Below are 21,378 nucleotides of genomic sequence, written 5' to 3'. Positions count from 1 at the left end.
TAGCCCATCTATTACAACTGTTATGTATAACATTATCATCATGCATTTGTTTGCCTCGATAGTCTGTTTCATTATTAAATAGCTGTGTTTCAACTTTATTTAACCTTGACAAGAAGGTGACACAGAGGATCTTGCAAATGAAGGCGCTGTCACCCAGGCTCGTGGCAGTTTTTTATTTCAGCGGGGTATTAATAAAATCTGTTTTAATAAATGAGTTGATAAAGCAGTCTAATAACTATTCCACTACTGTCCATCTTTCAAGGGGCCAATGTGAAATGGGGTGTCGTGTCATCACTTCAACTTTGTGTGTAATGATGATTCTGTACAAATGCAACAGACCCCGAACGCTTGATACTCTTGAACATATCACGCGCAAACACACATAACAGGAAATAAATAAAGCGCCGTCAGTGACGTCAGTATGTTCGCGCCTGAAACCGAAACTAAGGAGGCAAAACAGCTATCGAGATAGTACCGTAACATAAATTGGACAATGGATTACCTTTATTTGGATAATATTGATGAATTTGTCAACGACCAGAATAAAATCGTAAGTCACCTAGCTAACTAATCTATCTCGACCGATCCAACTAGCTGCTGGAGTCAGCTATCTGACTGTGCTGAGCCTAGCAACGCTAGATAGCTATCACTTGCCCACCTTGCTATTGAATGATGCAGTGGTTTTAAGACAGCATCAGGCCCCCAAATGTTGTGACTACACGGTCGGTTGGGGAAGCTTGGAGCTGCATTCCTTCCTAGAATATAGGAATACAGCAGATCGAGCATGCAAAGGTCTCTGGGTAAACTACATAAATTGTGTTGTATGCATCCCACATATCTCTGTTGGCAACAGAGTGTTTGCTTGTTATTGTGTGTATTCTAACAGGTGACCTACAAATGGCTGAGTCTCACTCTTGGGGTCCATGTCAACCTAGCCAAACAGTGAGTATCCAGATCCAACCTTCTAAACTGCCTTTTGAAAAATTAAAAAGGTGTTTAAACCACCAGCTGTAAATTACAACCCATGAGTCCATCATGATGTGTATATTTCAGAATGCTATATCATTACCTGGACCACAAGAGGAAAGAAAGCTCAGCTCCGCTCCATGCTACCTACCTTGTGTCTGGCAAGTTTGTCGAGAATGGTACCACGGTAAGAGAATAAGCCAAAATGCCCAATTTCATTCACAATGCCCCTACATACCTCGACATAAAGCAGTAGACCCATTTGGAAATAAAACGTTGGACATCGTATTCTTGCTTTGTTTTGGTATGTTTCAGTGTTTGTACTTAGGTCCTTTTTCAACGTTTTTTTTTTTTTTGCAGAGTCACAAGGTGTCAGTAGTGCAAGAGGATCAGTTGGAGGGTAATTTATCAGTTCTCCTGCCTCCTTTCCTAACTGTGTTTGATGTGTTGTTTCTTTGTCATCAAGATGAATAAGTGCTGTGAATGTGTTAACAAAATGGAATCTGTCATGTGTTGTAGATGTGAAGTCGAAGCTGAGCCTGACCGTCAGTGTACACGTGTACAGTGTTCAGAAGGCTGTGCTGAAAGACAGTGGTCCCCTGTACGGTGCGGATTATGATGCTGTGAAAGAGAACCTAAGGAACTGCAGCAGGTACATCCGTCTTCAAACTTGATTCAATCAAAATAATAGATTGAGAAATTGCTGTTAAATATTAAGTTTGGTGGCCTATTTATCAGAACATACCAATGTATTTGCAGGTACAGTGCCATTCGCTGTGCAGATGCAGTACCCATGTCCTCAGCAGAGGTGCAGCAGGCTCATGAGATTGCACAGGCCCCACCACCAGAGACGGAGCACACCAAATCTGGCATCAATGGTCATTCTAGTATGTCCTCTAAACCCTCCTCCAAGCAGCCCAAAGGCATTATGGGAATGTTTGCAAACAAGAATGTCTCCAAGAATCAAGAGTCTAGCAAAGAGAAAACATTGGCGCAGAAAGAGGATGCACCTGTGGTATGTGTTAGTGTTTCTATGCTCTGTAAATGGCATGTGATGTTCATTTCATCCAGTGCTCAGAATTGCAACCCATAATGCTATACCTTGTGATGTCACATTTATTTGATATTGTAGGTTGAGACCTCCAAAACTAAACCAGCTGCAAAGACACATCCTATGAGTAACTTCTTTGGGAATCAAGCAACCAGTGAGTTTTTCAACAATCCCATATCAAATATGGGGATATCGTTCTATAATTTAACATCTCTAAGATAAATCCTGTATGTCCGCCACAGAAAAACTGGACAAATCCATCAAGGAAGAGGTAGAAGCAGCCCAGATGTCCTCTTCAGTGGATGAGAAACCCTCAAGCCCAGCCCCTAAAGCAGAGTCTCCTGTCAAGGAGGAACTACCAAAAGGTGCTGTAGTTGAGAAAGATATTAGAAGGTGTGTATTATTAAATATTGTAGGAGTCCTTGTGTCATAATTACAATACCATGGGTACTGAAGTGATTATAAGAGGAAGTATTTGTTAGACACTGAAGTTGTATAGTATATTAGAACCAGTGATGGAACTGTGATTTTGGTCACCGGCCAGACGGGCTAGTAGACTGTGATTTTTTACTAGGCCGGGTATTATTTGGATCCAAAATCTGTGCCGAGCGATACTTGGAGAGAAAAAAAAATGTCACTGGCCACCGGGCTAGTTTATGACATTTTCTACTAGCCCAGTCTGAAAAGTACTAGCCTTGGGATAGCGGGCTAGCTTAACTTCATCCCTGCTCAGAACCAACATCTCGCAGAAACCTTGTCGTCTTGGTGAACGGTGAGTGTTTTGAATGGCAGTTCCAGAATATGCTTTAACAGAATATTTTCCTTTCAGTAGTAAGACCAAGCGTCTTGAACATTCCGATAGTGAAGAGGAGAAGAAGAAGGAGAAGAAGCGACGGAGGATAAAGAAGGCCCAGCCAGAGAGTAGTGATGATGACGGTAAGATCAGCTGTAAAGGGAGGGCATGCTTATTGCTCAGGCTCCCCACAACATTCACACTGGACTTCAGCATTCAACTGTTTCATGATTAAAAACAGAACTATTCTATGCTACAGTTATACCAGATTCTCCTCCACGGTTGCAAGAACAGAGGGACCCATCACCAAGCCCTGTGAATCAAGTAAAGAAAGAAGCTGTTGCTGTTTCTCATTCAGATGTAAGCTTTCACATTGTATTTATTTAAGTAGTAAACTGTTGAAGTTGCAGGATATAATTAGTAAGACATTTTAAATATTTTTTTATATTTTTATCACCAATTTGTAATGATCGTTATCTACCTATCAATCCATGCAGGAGCGTTCAGATTGTAAGTGGAGGAAGAGGAGACGCGTCTTGAAATCGCGCACCTTTTTGGATGACGAGGGATGCATTGGTAAATTATTGAGTTCTTTTTTGTTTTGTTTCTATTCAACTTTTCTTGTAAACATTTTGCTAAAGTCTAATGCCTCTGACATGCACATGAAGCCTGTTTCTTCTCCCCGAAGTTAGTCTATTGTTTATATGTTAAAGCTAAGATGTCAGATAGGCTGATCAATGTCTTAATGATGTCTGATCGCAAAACCATTTAAAACTGTCTACCTTCCAGTGACTGAGAAAGGCTATGAGAGTGAATCCTACTCTGAGACGGAGGACGACTTTAAGGCAAGTAAACCAGCCCAGAAGAATCCAACCCCACCAAAACCATCAACTGGCAAGAAACAGGAGGAGAAGAGAAGTAAGAAAGTTGCTGCAGCTGCTAATAAATCAACTAAGCAGGCTTCTATTATGGGATTCTTCCAAAAGAAATGACAGAAGCCATACTCTCATTGTACTGAGCACTGAGAAGATTAACATCCATTTTGAGGGACTTGAGGGCCAGATGGAGAGAATTTAGACTGACGCACATTATCAAATGCTCCGGAGGATGGATGTAGTTACTTCGCTGGCAACATTTGGAAGAATGCTGTAATCTACTATTCTGCAAGTGTTGAAGGGTTCATACTGTGGGGAACCAGAACAGATTCTGAACAGCTGCAGTGTGGCATGCTCTTACCTGCCTCTTTCACTAGTGCTTTTCCTTTGGTCTTGTGAAAAAAGTCTGTCAGAATATTATTATTTTTTATGGTAGAAAATTAACTTGAATGTTTAATCTGCATATTCATTAAAGATACAGTATTTTCATATATTTACTTGTGTTCTCTACAGTATATTAAAGCCAAGTTGAAAAGTGTTCAATATTCACAAAATACAGTATGATCAATCACAGAAGTGGTTTGTGTAGAAAATTGTGGTGGCATTTTAAATGCATCTTATCTTTGAGCAATAGGTTTGCTTCCTATTGTTTTGACATGCATGAGATCACTCGGGCACGATCAGGCGCTCAGGTTACGTTTGATACACAATGGTCTGCCTTTGGCAGGGCTTAACTCTGGAAGCACATTTTGGAATCAACTGTCTGATCCAGTGCCACAGCCGTGTTATTGCTTGCCGCATGGCTTGCAACGTCCCTTGATGCAGGATAGTACCCGGTCCCTTTGACAGGCTTATCAATTGAAACTGGCTCTCTGAAATTCACAGGACAAGATGAAACGACATTCATGTGCTTTGGGAATGTATGTTTGGATTAATTTAATCAATCAACAGTAACCAAATCTGAACTGACCCCAATCTTACTTTAGGTGCTCTGGGTAACGAGCATGAAGGTTGTCTTATTTTAGACGCCAACATAAGACATCACACATTTGTAATAAATCATATTAGTGAATAATACAATTACACATTGTGTGTCCCACACAGTAAGCAGATTTGTTCTCATGGGCAAAAGGCAACTGTTGAGCAAACCCATGCAATGGAAAAACAGGCCATGGACTGTCTAAACTGAGGCAGGGTTCCATCTCCTTGACTTGGCTATGCAATGAGGGAACATGATGAACGGTTTCCAGGTTTCTTCAAAGGTACATTCGAGTGAGGGAGAGGCTGGGAGGTTCATATACTATCACACAGCTGGAAAGAACGCTTTACGAGAGGATGGGGCATGCAGGTATGTGTTTGGACTAATGAATCTTAGTTTTTTGGTACATAAAACGATACTGTCAAAATACCTGCATCTAGACTGATAAAAGTGATACTCAAAGAAATACTGTGAAAGCTGTAAACAAAAATTTTACCAGGCAAATAAAAGTGAAAACACTGAATGGCTTGTTATTTGCAGATCTGAAGTTTCAGAGCCCAACAGCAGCACAACATCAAATGTACTCTACAGATAGTTACCTATGGAGTCTAGAAGCTAATAGCATTATGTATTATTAAACATATGTATTATTAAGAACTGACAGGCTGAGACTTCATGATTAAAACTGAATTCAAGGAAAGAAAGAAATTAAAAGACTTGTCAGTCAGCTGTGCGTTTGCTAAAGGAGTGACATTATTTCACCAATTTCAGAATTAGTTATACATTCAGCATAGATTAAAAATCTGTACTATGTAACATACAGTCAATTACAAAGTACTTCAACATTGAGGTCTAGTGCTGCCACACCACCTGAATGTGGTACTGAATGTGTACTCAAACTGATCCATGTAATTTCAAACACCCAACTATTCTGTTCTTTCCACATAATAGTTTCTCTGTCCACCCCTTGTTCTTTCCCTCTCCTTGATTTCATGGTCTTGCCCACCGTACGATTTCAATTATATTCCAGCTAGGCAGATGTGGAATGCACTTTTAAGCCCAGGTAGAATAAATCAGTAGGCATTTAAAAATATATATCAATTGATTCCACATTATTATATTCAAATAGGCATTGAGCACTGGATTTCTTACCAGTCTCTGAATACATAAGATACGATGTTGTCTGTGGTAAACAGGCCTTTCCCCTGCACATTCCTTCTGCAGTTTTAATTACAAGTATCTCTGTCAATAATCACATAAAACAACTAACATACACTACATTAATAGTCTAACAAGCAGAAATGCATGATGAAATCAGAAGACAAGATGGCATGGTAATTTATCTGCACATTTTAGAGCAAAAAAGTGTTAAAAGTGTGGACATCATTCTTACAGCATCCAGATGATTAAAAAACACTTGCCTGTAGAACAACATCTATGATTGATTTCATGCATACAAATAATAAATACAGTGGGGGAAAAAAGTATTTAGTCAGCCACCAATTGTGCAAGTTCTCCCACTTAAAAAGATGAGAGAGGCCTGTAATTTTCATCATAGGTACACGTCAACTATGACAGACAAAATGAGATTTTTTTTCTCCAGAAAATCACATTGTAGGATTTTTAATGAGTTTATTTGCAAATTATGGTGGAAAATAAGTATTTGGTCAATAACAAAAGTTTCTCAATACTTTGTTATATACCCTTTGTTGGCAATGACACAGGTCAAACGTTTTCTGTAAGTCTTCACAAGGTTTTCACACACTGTTGCTGGTATTTTGGCCCATTCCTCCATGCAGATCTCCTCTAGAGCAGTGATGTTTTGGGGCTGTCGCTGGGCAACACGGACTTTCAACTCCCTCCAAAGATTTTCTATGGGGTTGAGATCTGGAGACTGGCTAGGCCACTCCAGGACCTTGAAATGCTTCTTACGAAGCCACTCCTTCGTTGCCCGGGCGGTGTGTTTGGGATCATTGTCATGCTGAAAGACCCAGCCACGTTTCATCTTCAATGCCCTTGCTGATGGAAGGAGGTTTTCACTCAAAATCTCACTATACATGGCCCCATTCATTCTTTCCTTTACACGGATCAGTCGTCCTGGTCCCTTTGCAGAAAAACAGCCCCAAAGCATGATGTTTCCACCCCCATGCTTCACAGTAGGTATGGTGTTGTTTGGATGCAACTCAGCATTCTTTGTCCTCCAAACACGACGAGTTGAGTTTTTACCAAAAAGTTATATTTTGGTTTCATCTGACATTCTCCCAATCCTCTTCTGGATCATCCAAATGCACTCTAGCAAACTTCAGACGGGCCTGGACATGTACTGGCTTAAGCAGGGGGACACGTCTGGTACTGCAGGATTTGAGTCCCTTGCGGCGTAGTGTGTTACTGATGGTAGGCTTTGTTACTTTGGTCCCAGCTCTCTGCAGGTCATTCCCTAGGTCCCCCCGTGTGGTTCTGGGATTTTTGCTCACTGTTCTTGTGATCATTTTGACCCCACGGGGTGAGATCTTGCGTGGAGCCCCAGATCGAGGGAGATTATCAGTGGTCTTGTATGTCTTCCATTTCCTAATAATTGCACAGTTGATTTCTTCAAACCAAGCTGCTTACCTATTGCAGATTCAGTCTTCCCAGCCTGGTGCAGGTCTACAATTTTGTTTCTGGTGCCCTTTGACAGCTCTTTGGTCTTGGCCATAGTGGAGTTTGGAGTGTGACTGTTTGAGGTTGTGGACAGGTGTCTTTTATACTGATAACAAGTTCAAACAGGTGCCATTAATACAGGTAACGAGTGGAGGACAGAGGAGCCTCTTAAAGAAGAAGTTACAGGTCTGTGAGAGCCGGAAATCTTGCTTGTTTGTAGGTGACCAAATACTTATTTTCCACCATAATTTGCAAATAAATTCATTAAAAATCCTACAATGTGATTTTCTGGATTTTTTTTCTCTATTTGTCTGTCATAGTTGACGTGTACCTATGATGAAAATTACAGGCCTCTCTCATCTTTTTAAGTGGGAGAACTTGCACAATTGGTGGCTGACTAAATACTTTTTTCCCCCACTGTATGTTGAGTTGTGTTTAAATACTTTCTGTCATCATCACATGAAGTCCTATGATTTACAGAGCACATCTGGAGGTTGTTAAGACGGTTCATTGCCCTCCTGTTTGTCTTTATGTATAAAATACTGTTTGGGATTATATTTATATTTATTTTAGGTCTGCAGAAAATCATATCTCAAGGTAAAGCATGCTGTAATAGATCTACATCTACAATATGAAGACATGCTACAGTACAAATACAGCAAACATTTGACTACTAGCACAGCCACTGCTCAACCTCTTGATACAATTGACTAAATTGCAAAGGCACCTATTGCCAGTAACACATTATTTATTTAACAGATCTCTCTCACTCTCTCTCTCTCTCTCTCTCTCTCTCTCTGATTCTAGATGTTAGAGAAACATGTGGTTGTGAATTGCTTACAAACAAGCGTTTAAGAAAAACTGTTTTTGTTCTTGTTTTCTATTTTGAGTTCTTGTTCAGATTAATCTCAACAAACAACTTTAAAGGCAAATAAACATTCACATTTTACTTTAATAATCCCTTTCTTTTCTTCTTGAAAAACTCTTCAAAAGAAAATGATTAATTGAAAACAGGTTTTTACATATGCTCTTAGGAGTTGGTGATCTAATAGAATCTGGCAGGAGAAAATCGCTCTGCTCTCTGTCCAAAAGAAAAGATAGGCAGACATTGCTGGGAAAGGCAAAGAGGATTCTGAGGATCTTCAGGAATTTATATCCTCGGGTCAATTTCAGTGTATCTGGGTGCGCCAGTATCTCCACATCTGGCTTAATCGTTGCAATCAAGCCTGAGAGATGTTTGGATACAACTGTTGTTTTGGATCATAAATTGAGGCCTAACAGTAGGAGAATACTACTGTGTGGGGAGGCTGAAACAGTGCATTTGGCTCTGGGGCCAAGCAGCTGATTACCTCACCAACACTCCTCATTAATCAATGTGCCAAATGAGTTTATTCAAGATTGGCCCAATTCATCATAGTCTTTTTGATGCAGAAATATACTTAGAAACTGTAGTACACACTTAACATGAAATCATAGGGAGAGTGATTGAATGGTGTGACTGTCTTTAAAATAGATGCCTCCATAATTGTAAATTTGTAGTACATCTTTTGAACAATAATCATTTCAGCGATGAACCAAAATATTCTTGTTAAACGTGGTCTGGGTCTATCAATCATGCCTCCATCACAAGCATGTGTTTAAAAAAGTGAACCTCTAACAGTGGGGTTCAGGAAAGAGGGTGTAATGACTGAAGTGTTTATGACATGAATCTCAGTATTGTCCATATTTTCTTGGCACGGCCCTGATCATCAGCTGAAATGATCAGGGCCAACTTAATTAAGGAAAGGGGAAGGGTGTAAAAAAACAGTGCCCTTAATAGATTTCGGAAGTATTTTGATGAAGCAAAAACTCAGGGGTTCTCTTGAACACCTTAATCAGCTATGAAAGCAAACACATCTATCAGACTTAATTAACTTAACACAATTTGGCTCCCTTTGAATCAAAAGGCTGCCTGATTGATTTTCAATGCTTCAGTTCCTCACAAACACTGTTTCTGTGAGGCACCATAATTATGGTGTAGCAGCCTAGGGGCAGATATTTCTGATATTTATTTAGTTTGCTCACCTCACCTGCCTCCATCTACTGCAACTAATGGCTCGCTGTAGCCCGTTATCCACAGGAAATGGCTACATTTAGGATAATAAGTCGTGGGCTCGTACAGTAGGGATATATACTGTAGCTGTCTTGTAGCATACAATAATATATTGTTGCTATTCACATGTTGAGACACTTTTCAATATAACACCAGAGAAGAGAACATTTCAAACTACAGATGTAATTACAGTATCGTGGTAAATATTCTTACTCCGATTCTAAACTTGAATGTTTCTTCAGCTCTGGGAGAATTTCCTGGTCTGACATATTCTCTAACAATGGGCAGCAGCAGGGTTGTGTAGACATGCTCCTACAGAGAGCTGACCCCACTACCTGATTTATACCCACTGACTGCCCCCAGCTGTTACTATTGCCTGAGCCAAGACTAAGCATGCATAGCTGAATTGGCCAAATGCTACTTAGAGGGAATTTGAAACGTCCACTCCCAAAAATTAACAGACTATATAAATGCAGAAAAGTTTCAAGGTTTTCCACCAGCAATAAAATATAGAATCTTGAGGTATAAAAATGTAAACGTGCTAAAATTGTCAGCACCACCACCCCTGTTCACTACCTGGCCTGCCACAATGAGGGATGCTGTACTTTGCGTTATTATCTGGGATTGAAATATACAGTTGAAGTCGGAAGTTTACATACGCCTTAGCCAAATGCATTTAAACTCAGTTTTTCACAATTCCAGACATTTAATCCGTGTAAAAATTCCCTGTTTTAGATCAGTTAGGATCACCACTTTATTTTAAGAATGTGAAATGTCAGAATAATAGTAGAGAGAATGATTTATTTCAGCTTTTATTTCTTTCATCACATTCCCAGTGGGTCAGACGTTTACATACACTCAATTAGTATTTGGTAGCATTGCCTTTAAATTGTTTAACTTGGGTCAAACATTTCGGGTAGCCTTCCACAAGCTTCCCACAATACGTTGGGTGAATTTTGGCCCATTCCTCCTGACAGAGCTGGTGTAACTGAGTCAGGTTTGTAGGCCTCCTTGCTCGCACACGCTTTTTCAGTTCTGCCCACAAATGTTCTATAGGATTGAGGTCACTGATGGCCACTCCAATACCTATTTTTGTTTCATCAGACCAGAGGACATTTCTCCAAAAAGTACGATCTATGTCCCCAAGTGCAGTTGCTAACCGTAATCTGGCTTTTTTATGGCGGTTTTGGAGCAGTGGCTTCTTCCTTGCTGAGCGGCCTTTCAGGTTATGTCGATATAGGACTTGTTTTACTGTGAATATAGATACTTTTGTACCTGTTTCTTCACAAGGTCCTTGGCTGTTGTTCTGGGATTGATTTGCACTTTTGGCACTAAAGTACGTTCATCTCTAGGAGACAGAACGCGTCTCCTTCCTGAGCGGTATGACGGCTGCGTGGTCCCATGGTGTTTATACTTGCGTACTATTGTTTGTACAGATGAACGTGGTACCTTCAGGCGTTTGGAAATTGCTTCCAAGGAACAGTCAACTTAGTGTATGTAAACTTCTGACCCACTGGAATTGTGAAACAGTGGATTATAAGTGAAATAATCTGTCTGTAAACAATTGTTGGAAAAATTACTTGTGTCATGCACAAAGTAGTTGTCCTAACCGACTTGCCAGAACTATAGTTTGTTAACAAGAAATGTGTGGAGTGGTTGAAAACAAGTTTTAATGACTCCAACCTAAGTGTATGTAAATTTCCGACTTCAACTGTAACACTGCATTCTGGCATATAGCAAATACACATAACATAGGTCTACTATCAAGTCGGAAGAGAAATAAGATGTGTTTTCTTTAATGGAGAAGTGGAATGAGGCACATCTACCTCCTTTATGGAAAAGGACCACCTTGAACCTCTCAAAATAAGATATTTCCAGGAACTGTCACGTCCAACAGCCTGCAGAAATATATCACAGCTTCATTGTGAAACTATTAAGGTCTACAACTGAGGGGCTTCTGTTTCAAAATATTTTGTCAGGCCTTTAGTGAGAGATGGGTAGCACTGTCTGGCGCAATGTGTGAAGCCAACACAATGAGTCATTGTGGCTGTGAAGGGAGAGAGTGGACTGTTGGAGTTCACAGAGGAGGGATATTAGTCACAAGTCTGTGCACTGCTCCCATATTGACAGGATTCTGTGTGCGGCTCTAGTCTACTGCAATGAATATGGCACAGGGACAATTGGGCTTATCTTGCACCTGTTGACCTAAACAAGCCTGTTGGCAAGCTGTTCACAGGGCAGCTCAACGGCGAACATGGATTTCAGATGATGTGCTCATAAACCATCTATCTCAATGTGTGTAGAACAGTAATGACATGCTATCTCAATAACTTGTCATAATAGTTATTTGATGTGGTAGAAAAACACTCCAATAATATCCTCCATTTTTAAAGACCAATTATTTATTTTTCTTGGGTTTGGTGCAATTTACATACCGCAAATAATCAAATTGTGTCTAACTATTTGACAAGCATGTTACAGTTGTGTCTAGGCCAGGGTTTCCCAAACTCGGTCCTGCCCATCCCAACCCCCCCATTCTACACCTCTGTTTTAAAAGACTGGGTCCTCCATCAATAGTATTCTTATTTTTAAATATGATTCCTCCCTGAGCCTTCTTTTCTTCTTCAGTTCTCTGTATTGGAAAATGTTGGTGTCCTTCCAACTCATGACCTACATTTATATCAAATGAACAGAGCTGTACTGTTGTGCTCATCCTGATAGGCCATTATAACCCTTGAGAAAACAAACTATAGCACTGGAGCACAAATCCAAATTACAGTCACAATTTATAAAGCAGAAACACCCCTGGTCCGACTGGGTTCACTGGAGGGTAGTCCAAGGAATAACAACAGCCTGATTTGTGAAGGAATTCCTGCCTCAGGTAGAGCTCAACTATTTCATATTTTTGGTTGGCTCCAACTTTTAGCCTTGTCATTACGTATAAGAATGCCTTGCAACTGTGCAAAGGGAAAAGATGCATCAAGTACTGAAATCCCACATAATCCTATGGAAACTTGGTCTGTAGAAAACTGGCCAAACATAATGATAAACACCTCAGATAACATAATAGAAAGTAGTTCCACCAAACCAATGTATCCACTCTCATGAAAGAATACATACAAATGCTGTTGCAGGGCAATACCAATGCCCAGATATCAAACCCACATTTTCAGAGGAAATCCCTATATGTATAGCCCAATGAGCTAAAGCCATGGCATCGCAGGCAAGGACCTTCAAGTACACACTCAAATGTACAAACAAACATATCAAACAAATCAATGTTATATGCTCTGCCTCAAAATGACATATGTTAGCATATTTGTATTTACAATAAATATGTTGATTAATATTTCTCGGTACATTTTGAAAAGGCATATAATTTCAAACAGCAGTATTTAGCAGAACAGTAAAGTGATTGTAATAATTATCTACTCTATAAAGGTGTTATTGCCAGATGGCTATCTAATTTGCTCAGTGTATTTTTCTATTATATACACTACCATTCAAAAGTTTGGGGTCACATAGACATTTCCTTGTTTTCGAAAGAAAAGCAATTTTTTTGTCCATTAAAATAACATCAAATTGATCAGAAATACAGTGTAGACATTATTAATGTTGTAAATGGCTATTGTAGCTGGAAACTATTTTTATTGGCCAGTCTGAGATATGGCTTTTTCTTTGCAACTCTGCCTAGAAGGTCAGCATCCCGGCGTCGCATCTTCACTGTTGACGTTGAGACTGGTGTTTTGCGGGTACTATTTAATGAAGCTGCCAGTTGAGGACCTGTGAGACGTCTGTTTCTCAAACCAGACACTCTAATGTATTTGTCCTCTTGCTCAGTTGTGAACCGGGCCTCCCACTCCTCTTTCTATTCTGGTTAGAGCCAGTTTGCGCTGTTCTATGAAGGGAGTAGTACACAGCGTTGTACGAGATCTTCAGTTTATTGGCAATTTCTCGCATGGAATAGCCTTCATTTCTCAGAACAAGAATAGACTGACGAGTTTCAGAAGAAAGTTCTTTGTGTCTGGCCATTTTGAGCCTGTAATCAAACCCACAATTGCTGATGCTCCAGATACTCAACTAGTCTCAAGAAGGCCAGTTTTATTGCTTATTTAAATCAGCACAACAGTTTTCAGCTGTGTTAACATAATTGCAAAAGGGTTTTCTAATGATCAATTTGCCTTTTAAAATGATAAACTTGGATTAGCAAACACAACGTTCCATTGGAACACAGGACTGATGGTTGCTGATAATGGGCCTCTGTACGGCTATGTAGGTATTCCATAAAAAATCAGCCGTTTCCAGCTACAATAGCCATTTACATTAACAATGTCTACACTGTATTTCTGATCAATTTTATGTTATTTTAATGGACAAAAAATAAAAATAAAAATAAAAACAAGGACATTTCTAAGTGACCCCAAACTTTTGAACGGTAGTATACATGTACACCTGTATTTTTTAGATAATACCGTTTTTAATGTATTCCTGTATGCCAGAAAACAAAAATGAGATACAACTGTAATTCATTTAAAGTATTTTTTTCCATTTTGGTTTCTTCTACTACAAAATGCTATCAACAATGTTGACAATTCTGCTGACTAATTGTTACTGAGAATATGGAACATCACATTGTTATGAGTTATGATGCCATTTCAAAATAAACAAAAGCTTGTTATTCTATAACCAATAAGCAGTGCTATGTTTCATGTTTAATGAGATGCATATGAATGCTGTGCATTTTCCATTGATGTCCGCCATAGTAAATATGTAACTTCAAAGTCAAGCGATGAGAGTTAAGATGAGCACAGGCTTTCCAGCTGGTCTGGGTACAAGAACTTCACTACCTCCCGGATCCCATCCTCACAGGTCCTGGGATTGGGAAATTCCTTATGATTGTCTTCTTCCTCCTTGAATCTTTTCCAAGTCTCTGTGTAAAAAGAATAAAGAATTTACATGTTGCCATCCAACAGTAGACAAAAAGCGTACAAATCCATAACAACTTTTTTTTCCCCCAGCAGGAAACAAGATGGTTACTGACAAGAGGAAGCAGCCATTTTTTAATCAGTTGAAATGAAATTCCATTTCCTTTGGTCTACAATATGTCTGGTCTATGACCTTATGTCTATAAATGGTTTGAGCTGTATTGTCCAACAATTCAGATGGGCAAAACAATGGAAAAGCTCTACTTAAAAGAAACTAAAGGATGACAAGATTTATAACTAGAGAACTACTTTTAATTACCGGAAAATAAAGGTATGCATACAAAAACAAAAAAAACATACAAAAAACATGGATAAACTCACCTTCATCCAATGTTGCCAGTAAAGTGTAGTTATCTGGATTATCTATAAGGTCTTTCTTCAGAACATCCCCAGTTTCCATTAACTGTAAAACTCCTGGGAAAAGTGAAAATAAATATTGGGTGACATTCTGAATAGTTAGGTAATCCAAAGCTGTAACTTTGTTATTAACACTGCCATGCTAGTGCCCTCTAATACTCCCCCCTCCTAGTTACCTCCTACTGTCTTCCATACTTGCACTTCAACTTCAGCAGTCCCTTGTCTTTCAATAGCAATTATCCTAACTGTGTCCTCTGTGTGAACCTTTGATGATGGCTTAACTTTGTACACCAAGAGGTTGTTATTGTCATGTCCAAGATTCATGTTCATGTAACAGTCAGTCCTGTTGCTCTCAGCATTAAGTTCTAGGGGCAAAAAACAGAGAGATTACAAATATATATATTGTTAAAAGACATACTGTTGTAAACTGGTTTTGTCAAAACCTATGGTTAAAATACTTTTCTGAATTGCATTGTGAATAATGCTGAGCTACAGTACCTGGACAAATCTTGCAGCACTTCCCCTCGGTTTTAACGGGATGTTGGCATGGATACTGGCTAGGACATGTGAGGCGTTTGCAGTCCTGCATGCCATCCTTACAGGTGCATAGGATGCACTCCAGGACCTTCCCCAGGACTGGGTGCCACACATCACCATGAGAGTATGTGTTGCCGCTGTACTGACATGCTGAGAGAAAAAGGAAAAACATACACTACCGTTCAAAAGTTTGGGGTCACTTAGAAATGTCCTTGTTTTCCATGAAAACATACATGAAATGAGTTTGAATAGGAAATATAGCAAAATGAATAGGAAATGTAGTCATTGACAAGGTTAGAAATAATGATTTTTAATTGAAATAATGATTGTGTCCTTCAAACTTTGCTTTCGTCAAAGAATCCTCCATTTGCAACAATTACTGCCTTGCGGACCTTTGGCATTCTAGTTGTCAATTTGTTGAGGTAATCTGAAGAGATTTCACCCCATGCTTCCTGAAGCACCTCCCACAAGTTGGATTGGCTTGATTGGAACTTCTTACGTACCATACGGTCAAGCTGCTCCCACAACAGCTCAATAGGGTTGAGATACGGTGACTGTGCTGGCCACTCCATTATAGACAGAATACCAGCTGACTGCTTCTTCCCTAAATAGTTATTGCATAGTTTGGAGCTGTGCTTTGGGTCATTGTCCTGTTGTAGGAGGAAATTGGCTCCAATCAAGCGCCGTCCACAGGGTATGGCATGGCGTTGCAAAATGGAGTGATAACCTTACTTCTTCAAGATCCCTTTTACCCTGTACAAATCTCCCACTTTACCACAACCAAAGCACCTCCAGACCATCACATTGCCTCCACCATGCTTGACAGATGGCATCAAGCACTCCTCCAGCATCTTTTCATTTGGTCTGCGTCTCACAAATGTTCTTCTTTGTGATCCGAACACCTCAAACTTCGATTCGTCTGTCCATAACACTTTTTTCCAATCTTCCTCTGTCCAGTGTCTGTGTTATTTTGCCCATCTTAATCTTTTATTTTTATTGGCCAGTCTGAGATATGGCTTTTTCTTTGCAACTCTGCCTTGAAGGTCAGCATCCCGGAGTCGCCTCTTCACTGTTGACGTTGAGACTGGTGTTTTGTGGGTACTATTTAATGAAGCTGCCAGTTCTCGCATGGAATAGCCTTGATTTCTCAGAACAAGAATAGACTGACGAGTTTCAGAAGAAAGTTATTTGTTTCTGGCCATTTTGAGCCTGTAATCGAACCCCCAATTGCTGATGCTCCAGATACTCAACTAGTCTCAAGAAGGCCAGTTTTATTGCTTCTTTAATCAACACAAGAGTTTTCAGCTGTGCTAACATAAAGGGTTTTCTAATGACCAATTAGCCTTTCAAAATGATAAACTTGGATTAGCAAACACAACATGCCATTGGAACACAGGACTGATGGTTGCTGATAATGGGCCTCTGTACGCCTATGTAGATATTCCATTAAAAATCAGCCGTTTCCAGCTACAATAGACATTTACAACATTAACAATGTCTACACTGTATTTCTGATCAATTTGATGTTATTTTAATGGACAAAAAAAATGATTTTCTTTCGAAAACAAGGACATTTCTAAGTGACCCCAAACTTTTGAACGGTAGTGTATATACTTTAGTATTACACATTATTACAATCACAGAGCTGTAAGAGTTATAATACATGGGCTGCTCAATGACCAGGGAAGTGACCCCCTATTGTAGGACATGAAAATAGACCTACAATTAATGGGATAATAATAACAATAATAACAATAATAATAATAATAATAATAATAGAATGAATAGCATGAATGAATATGATTAATTATTGTAGGGCTATCATTTAACTCTCACCCTTCTGGTGCTTTTTCTGCAGCAGGAAATTCACTGTGGTCTCTGCAGCACCTTTGAAGTGGAGTTTGGGCAGGCTCAGGCCTCTGGGAGTACCCCTGACTGTGGATGGAGTAGAACCGACAGACCGCCCTCGGAGCAGCTCTCCAGCACACTGGTCCACTGAATGCCTCTTGTGTATTCACAGACACAAATATACACAGTTATTTTGGATTTATGTGCAGTTCCAATGCCACTGAGTTGGATCCCCACCCCACCCCAGGTAAAGTTGATTTACATGCCCCACAAATGAAGATTAAATATTAATTGTTGTCTTCTCTGCACAGGTGGCGTGTTTTGGATGTTATGGTTTTGCTAATCTACAAGACTAAAGACATGAATGAATTAACAGAAAAACACATACAACGCCTCGGTTCAGCTGTTGGCCTACATCCTCCACTGATGAGTATCCATTAATGCCACCATCTAATCAAAGAGAAATGAGGATATACATTGACTTTGATTACAACAGAAGGGTGAAAATCTGCTGTGTTAAGAAACAAATGTGATCACCTTTGCACACCAGACAGCAGGTATCTGGGAATGAGACTGGTGAGGAGCAGGTCAGCGGCTGGCAAGTTTTCAGAGCACAGAAGATATTTCCATTCTAAAAACAAGGGAGGAAGAACGCCAAAGGTGAAGGAAGAACAGAAGTGATTGTAGACATTGCCGGCCCTAAGCTACATTTTGTTGGGGGGCCCCCCAACTCGCAGGCAATTCATTTTAGTGGCCCCCCTCTTGACAGTGGAGATAAAAAGAAAATGTACGAGTTAATTTCCTGCAATTCTACTCATTTTGCCATGGGGCGTAGATAGAAATGTGCAGTTTTAAAGCTAATTTCTTGCAGTTCTACACACTTTGCCATGACTTATGCCATGTTAATATGATATCTGAGTGAGTGTGACTAACAAAATCAATGGATAGAAATTTGGGCACATGCCTGGGCACATGCCCTTTCTTGCCCGGTCGACAATTCAACCATGATTACTACAAGTTTAGATAGTTGGCTAGACTAATTTACCAATCTAAACAGTTTTAGCTGACATGGGCTAATTTAGTGACTGTCTGTGACTGAAATAACAAGAGAAAAACTGCTGATGCATAACCAAATTTCAAAATTGCACCTTGTGTATTCTACTATTCTAACTCTCAACAATAAATTGAGACCCAACTGAGTTCCTACAAAAAAAACAAAAAAAAGAGTTGCTTATGCTTGGGGCGGGCACTGCCACAGGGGTAGATACATTAAAAGCTCCATTATTATGGCTGACACATGAGGAAAAACTCCCAGTTATGTTCTCAGAGTAATAAGCTGTACACTATAAACTAGAGGAAGAGAGAGTGTGATTACCGAACATGTGCACATGACACACTGGTTGGTTTGTCGAGATGGGAAGAGGTCATGGTTGGTAAAGGTCTCCCCTGGTTGGTAGAAAGTTCCATTATACCGGCAGGACTTCACTGGGGCTCTCAAGCCTGCTGGAATCCTAGGCTCATCTGAGCAGATAATGAATGGCAAGCACAAGATGTGTAAGTGAATGCCAAAGCAGGAGGTTTTTCTTATGTTTTACAGACCTCTAGCCTTCTTTTCCTCAAGGATATAAATGGTGGATACAATTGAAGATCAAGTCCTGTGACTAGACATGACATAAAAGCACACAGGTACTAGTATTCCAATGGTGTCATAGAAATGATTAAATAACTTTAATTGTACTGCCTGTGTGCTTATTGTATGAGAATGCCTGATCCTACCTGTACAGTGAGGGCAGCACTGCTGAGAGTCAGTCACTGGGTTCTCACACCGCAGAGTAGGACACTTAATTGTGTTACATTTCACATGGCCTGTCTATGAGGGAAACGTTACATGGTTTACGGGCATACCTTAAAATCCCACCCACCAAAACCCTTTCAAGCAACTGCTAATATGATATATAGCTAGTAGCCTAAATCCTCTTTGCACACAGTAGCCTACAATCCAATATCACTCAGATTCAGACAGTTTGATACAGTAGTAGTCTATAGGGCAGTGTTGGGCTCCTCTTGGTACACTTTTACATGGTTTCATATTAGGCTACAGATGTGACAAAACTGACCAATGACTTATTCTAATTCTATGGGTACGGTACCTCAGTGCAGGAACACCGCATACAAAACATGAATCCAAAGGGTTCCAGATAAGGATGCCAGCTGTCTCCTGGACTGTATGTTTTGTCTTTGAAAGAACAGAAAACTGCAGACACTGGGTGCAAAAAAAGGGAAAGTAAAGATGGAAGGTAAGATGGAAAGCTATTTTAGCAGCAGAAGCACTTTAATACCATATGAAGCAAAGCAGGAATTTTCATAAACAGAAAACGAATGAGACTAATGTAATAAAAAATTATCTTCCATGGCTCACAAACCTGTCAGAGTAATAACTGGCAATGTCTTCTGGCAAAACACACGTGGATTAAATCAGTATGTATTGTCATAAATTATGTTATATGGTTATATAATTAATCAATTTCAACCGGAATTAGCACAATTTAATACAAAATAGTTTAATACTACACTGACCTTATAGACAGGCCAGAAATACACGCACTGTATAATCTTGCCAAATATAGAAAAAAGTTGGTTGCAACAATGATGAGAAAAGTGAAAATAACAAACCCATATTTAATCGCAAGTAGCGAGTAGTTGTAGTGTATTCCTATAGTAAAACTGTTTGCTTTTAACTACATAGACGCATTTAATCAATTGCGGATAACGGTTTAACTTTAGATTTGCAGAGAACGTCTGTCCTACCTTTTCTTGTTCTTATAACATCCGCAGCACAACCAGCGAACAAACGGATGCAAATGAATAAGAAAATATGCTTCATGTTGGGGGATAAGTCCTTGTCAACATGAAATGAAATAGCACCAACTGCGACAGCAAACCCCAGGACAGTGTGAAACTCCCCATAAAAGCACGAATTTATTCTTGGTTTTCATCGAAGGCGCCTCCTACAGGAAGAATACGCCAATTTATAAACTGGGGTGAAGTGAATGATGTGATGTTGTCAAAGTTCAGGTCAGGACTTTGAAATCATTTGCTTTCAAAGAAAGAGGATGGAATGAATAAGTCTCTTTAAGGGTGTTGGTTGTCAAGTAGGCCTAACGCCTATATTGTCAAATTACTAATTGGAGGTATAGAGCATATTAATACTGTCTCTAAAATGCACATGTAGCCCTAAAATAAACCCTATTAGACATTTCAGTGACATTATATAATGAAAGTGGGATGGGAGCCTGTGATGTCATAATAAAAATGGGATGGGAGCCTATGATGACATAATGGAAATGACATGCCCTCCTTGAGCTCAAAATCCTGCTGCTCATTTGTCAAAGATTCTAAGGCAGATAAGACCTTTCAATACGGAGAATCACCCTCTTACTGGAGCACAATGGTTAGGACCCGTGCGCAAGTGGCGCTGCTTGCTCAACGCAACGACCAGCGCCTGGGTCGCCGTGGAGGGCCACAAAGTCTGAGGCCCCGTCATGACAGACATCAGAGAGATAGGCCACGGAGTCGACGCCCCCGATGTCAAGTGGGTCCGATGGTTGAGAAATGGAGATGGCCGCGAAAAAGATTAAGCTTGCTTCCACAGTCAAGATCATTTGCAGATGTGAGACGAGGACTGAAGGGCCGACGCATGGTACTTCGTGTTGGAGAACTGCCCAATTAGAAATTAAAGTACAGAGGCCACAAAGCATTAAAGCATTTGTAAAGATACTTTTAGGCCTCCTGTTTTTGTTCTCTAGACATCTAGCTACCCTCCCCAAAAAAGCTGAAAGGGCCTACAAGGGCTACCAACACACTGCAATGTTATGGGACACAACATAAAGGCCTATTAATCAACATTTCTCCAGCATTTATTCAAACATACAGGAAACATACAGGGATTAAAACAGTTACAGCTAGATGCCATCATGCTGACATCTTTACAGACAGAGCAAGGGAAAGAGCGCATAGAATAAAAGATCAACACAGCAATGTCCATATAGCATAGGAAACTCATTTCAATCCTCATTTAAAATGTGACTGATTCAGTTTGACCAGACTAGATTACACAATGGAGTAGAGCTGTATTACACTTGCTGAAGGTAACAGTGATTTATAGACAGTGAGATCCCAGTGTTTTGCATCTCTAAATGAGACACTTCCCCATGAATATGACCCCAAAAATTGTATCATCAACTTGATGTTTGCT

General features: G+C 39.9%; 2 protein-coding genes across 3 annotated transcripts; one reads left to right on the top strand and one right to left on the bottom strand.

The window, feature by feature from the left end:
• Positions 1–403: 403 nt before the first annotated feature.
• LOC121541894 (DNA polymerase delta subunit 3) lies at positions 404–4,178 on the top strand. 2 transcript variants are annotated; one of them, XM_041851268.2, is made up of 12 exons: positions 404–550; positions 887–942; positions 1,054–1,153; positions 1,327–1,366; positions 1,486–1,618; positions 1,726–1,981; positions 2,099–2,171; positions 2,260–2,410; positions 2,850–2,953; positions 3,070–3,170; positions 3,308–3,386; positions 3,600–4,178. In XM_041851268.2, exons 1-12 carry the CDS (start codon positions 494–496, stop codon positions 3,800–3,802), a joined length of 1,353 nt encoding a protein of 450 aa, XP_041707202.2. In that variant the 5' UTR covers positions 404–493; the 3' UTR covers positions 3,803–4,178. The 2 variants fall into 2 exon arrangements, with proteins under 2 accessions (XP_041707202.2, XP_041707201.2); XM_041851267.2 differs by having other exon boundaries at positions 2,847–2,953.
• Positions 4,179–13,776: 9,598 nt separating this feature from the next.
• On the bottom strand, positions 13,777–20,881 carry LOC121541224 (chordin-like protein 2). Its single transcript, XM_041850199.2, has 11 exons — positions 19,932–20,881; positions 19,274–19,386; positions 18,900–18,993; positions 18,499–18,644; positions 17,661–17,754; positions 17,512–17,573; positions 17,112–17,280; positions 15,237–15,425; positions 14,915–15,103; positions 14,703–14,795; positions 13,777–14,326 (listed from the first exon to the last, which is right to left on the bottom strand). The coding sequence occupies exons 1-11, from the start codon at positions 20,005–20,007 to the stop codon at positions 14,193–14,195; spliced, it is 1,359 nt and encodes a 452-aa protein (XP_041706133.1). The 5' UTR covers positions 20,008–20,881; the 3' UTR covers positions 13,777–14,192.
• Positions 20,882–21,378: the final 497 nt, after the last annotated feature.

Source organism: Coregonus clupeaformis, chromosome 27, assembly GCF_020615455.1.
Source record: "Coregonus clupeaformis isolate EN_2021a chromosome 27, ASM2061545v1, whole genome shotgun sequence".
Taxonomy (NCBI): Eukaryota; Metazoa; Chordata; class Actinopteri; order Salmoniformes; family Salmonidae; genus Coregonus; species Coregonus clupeaformis.
The sequence above is the reverse complement of the archived record's forward strand: the minus strand, read 5'-3'. Positions and strand labels throughout refer to the sequence as shown.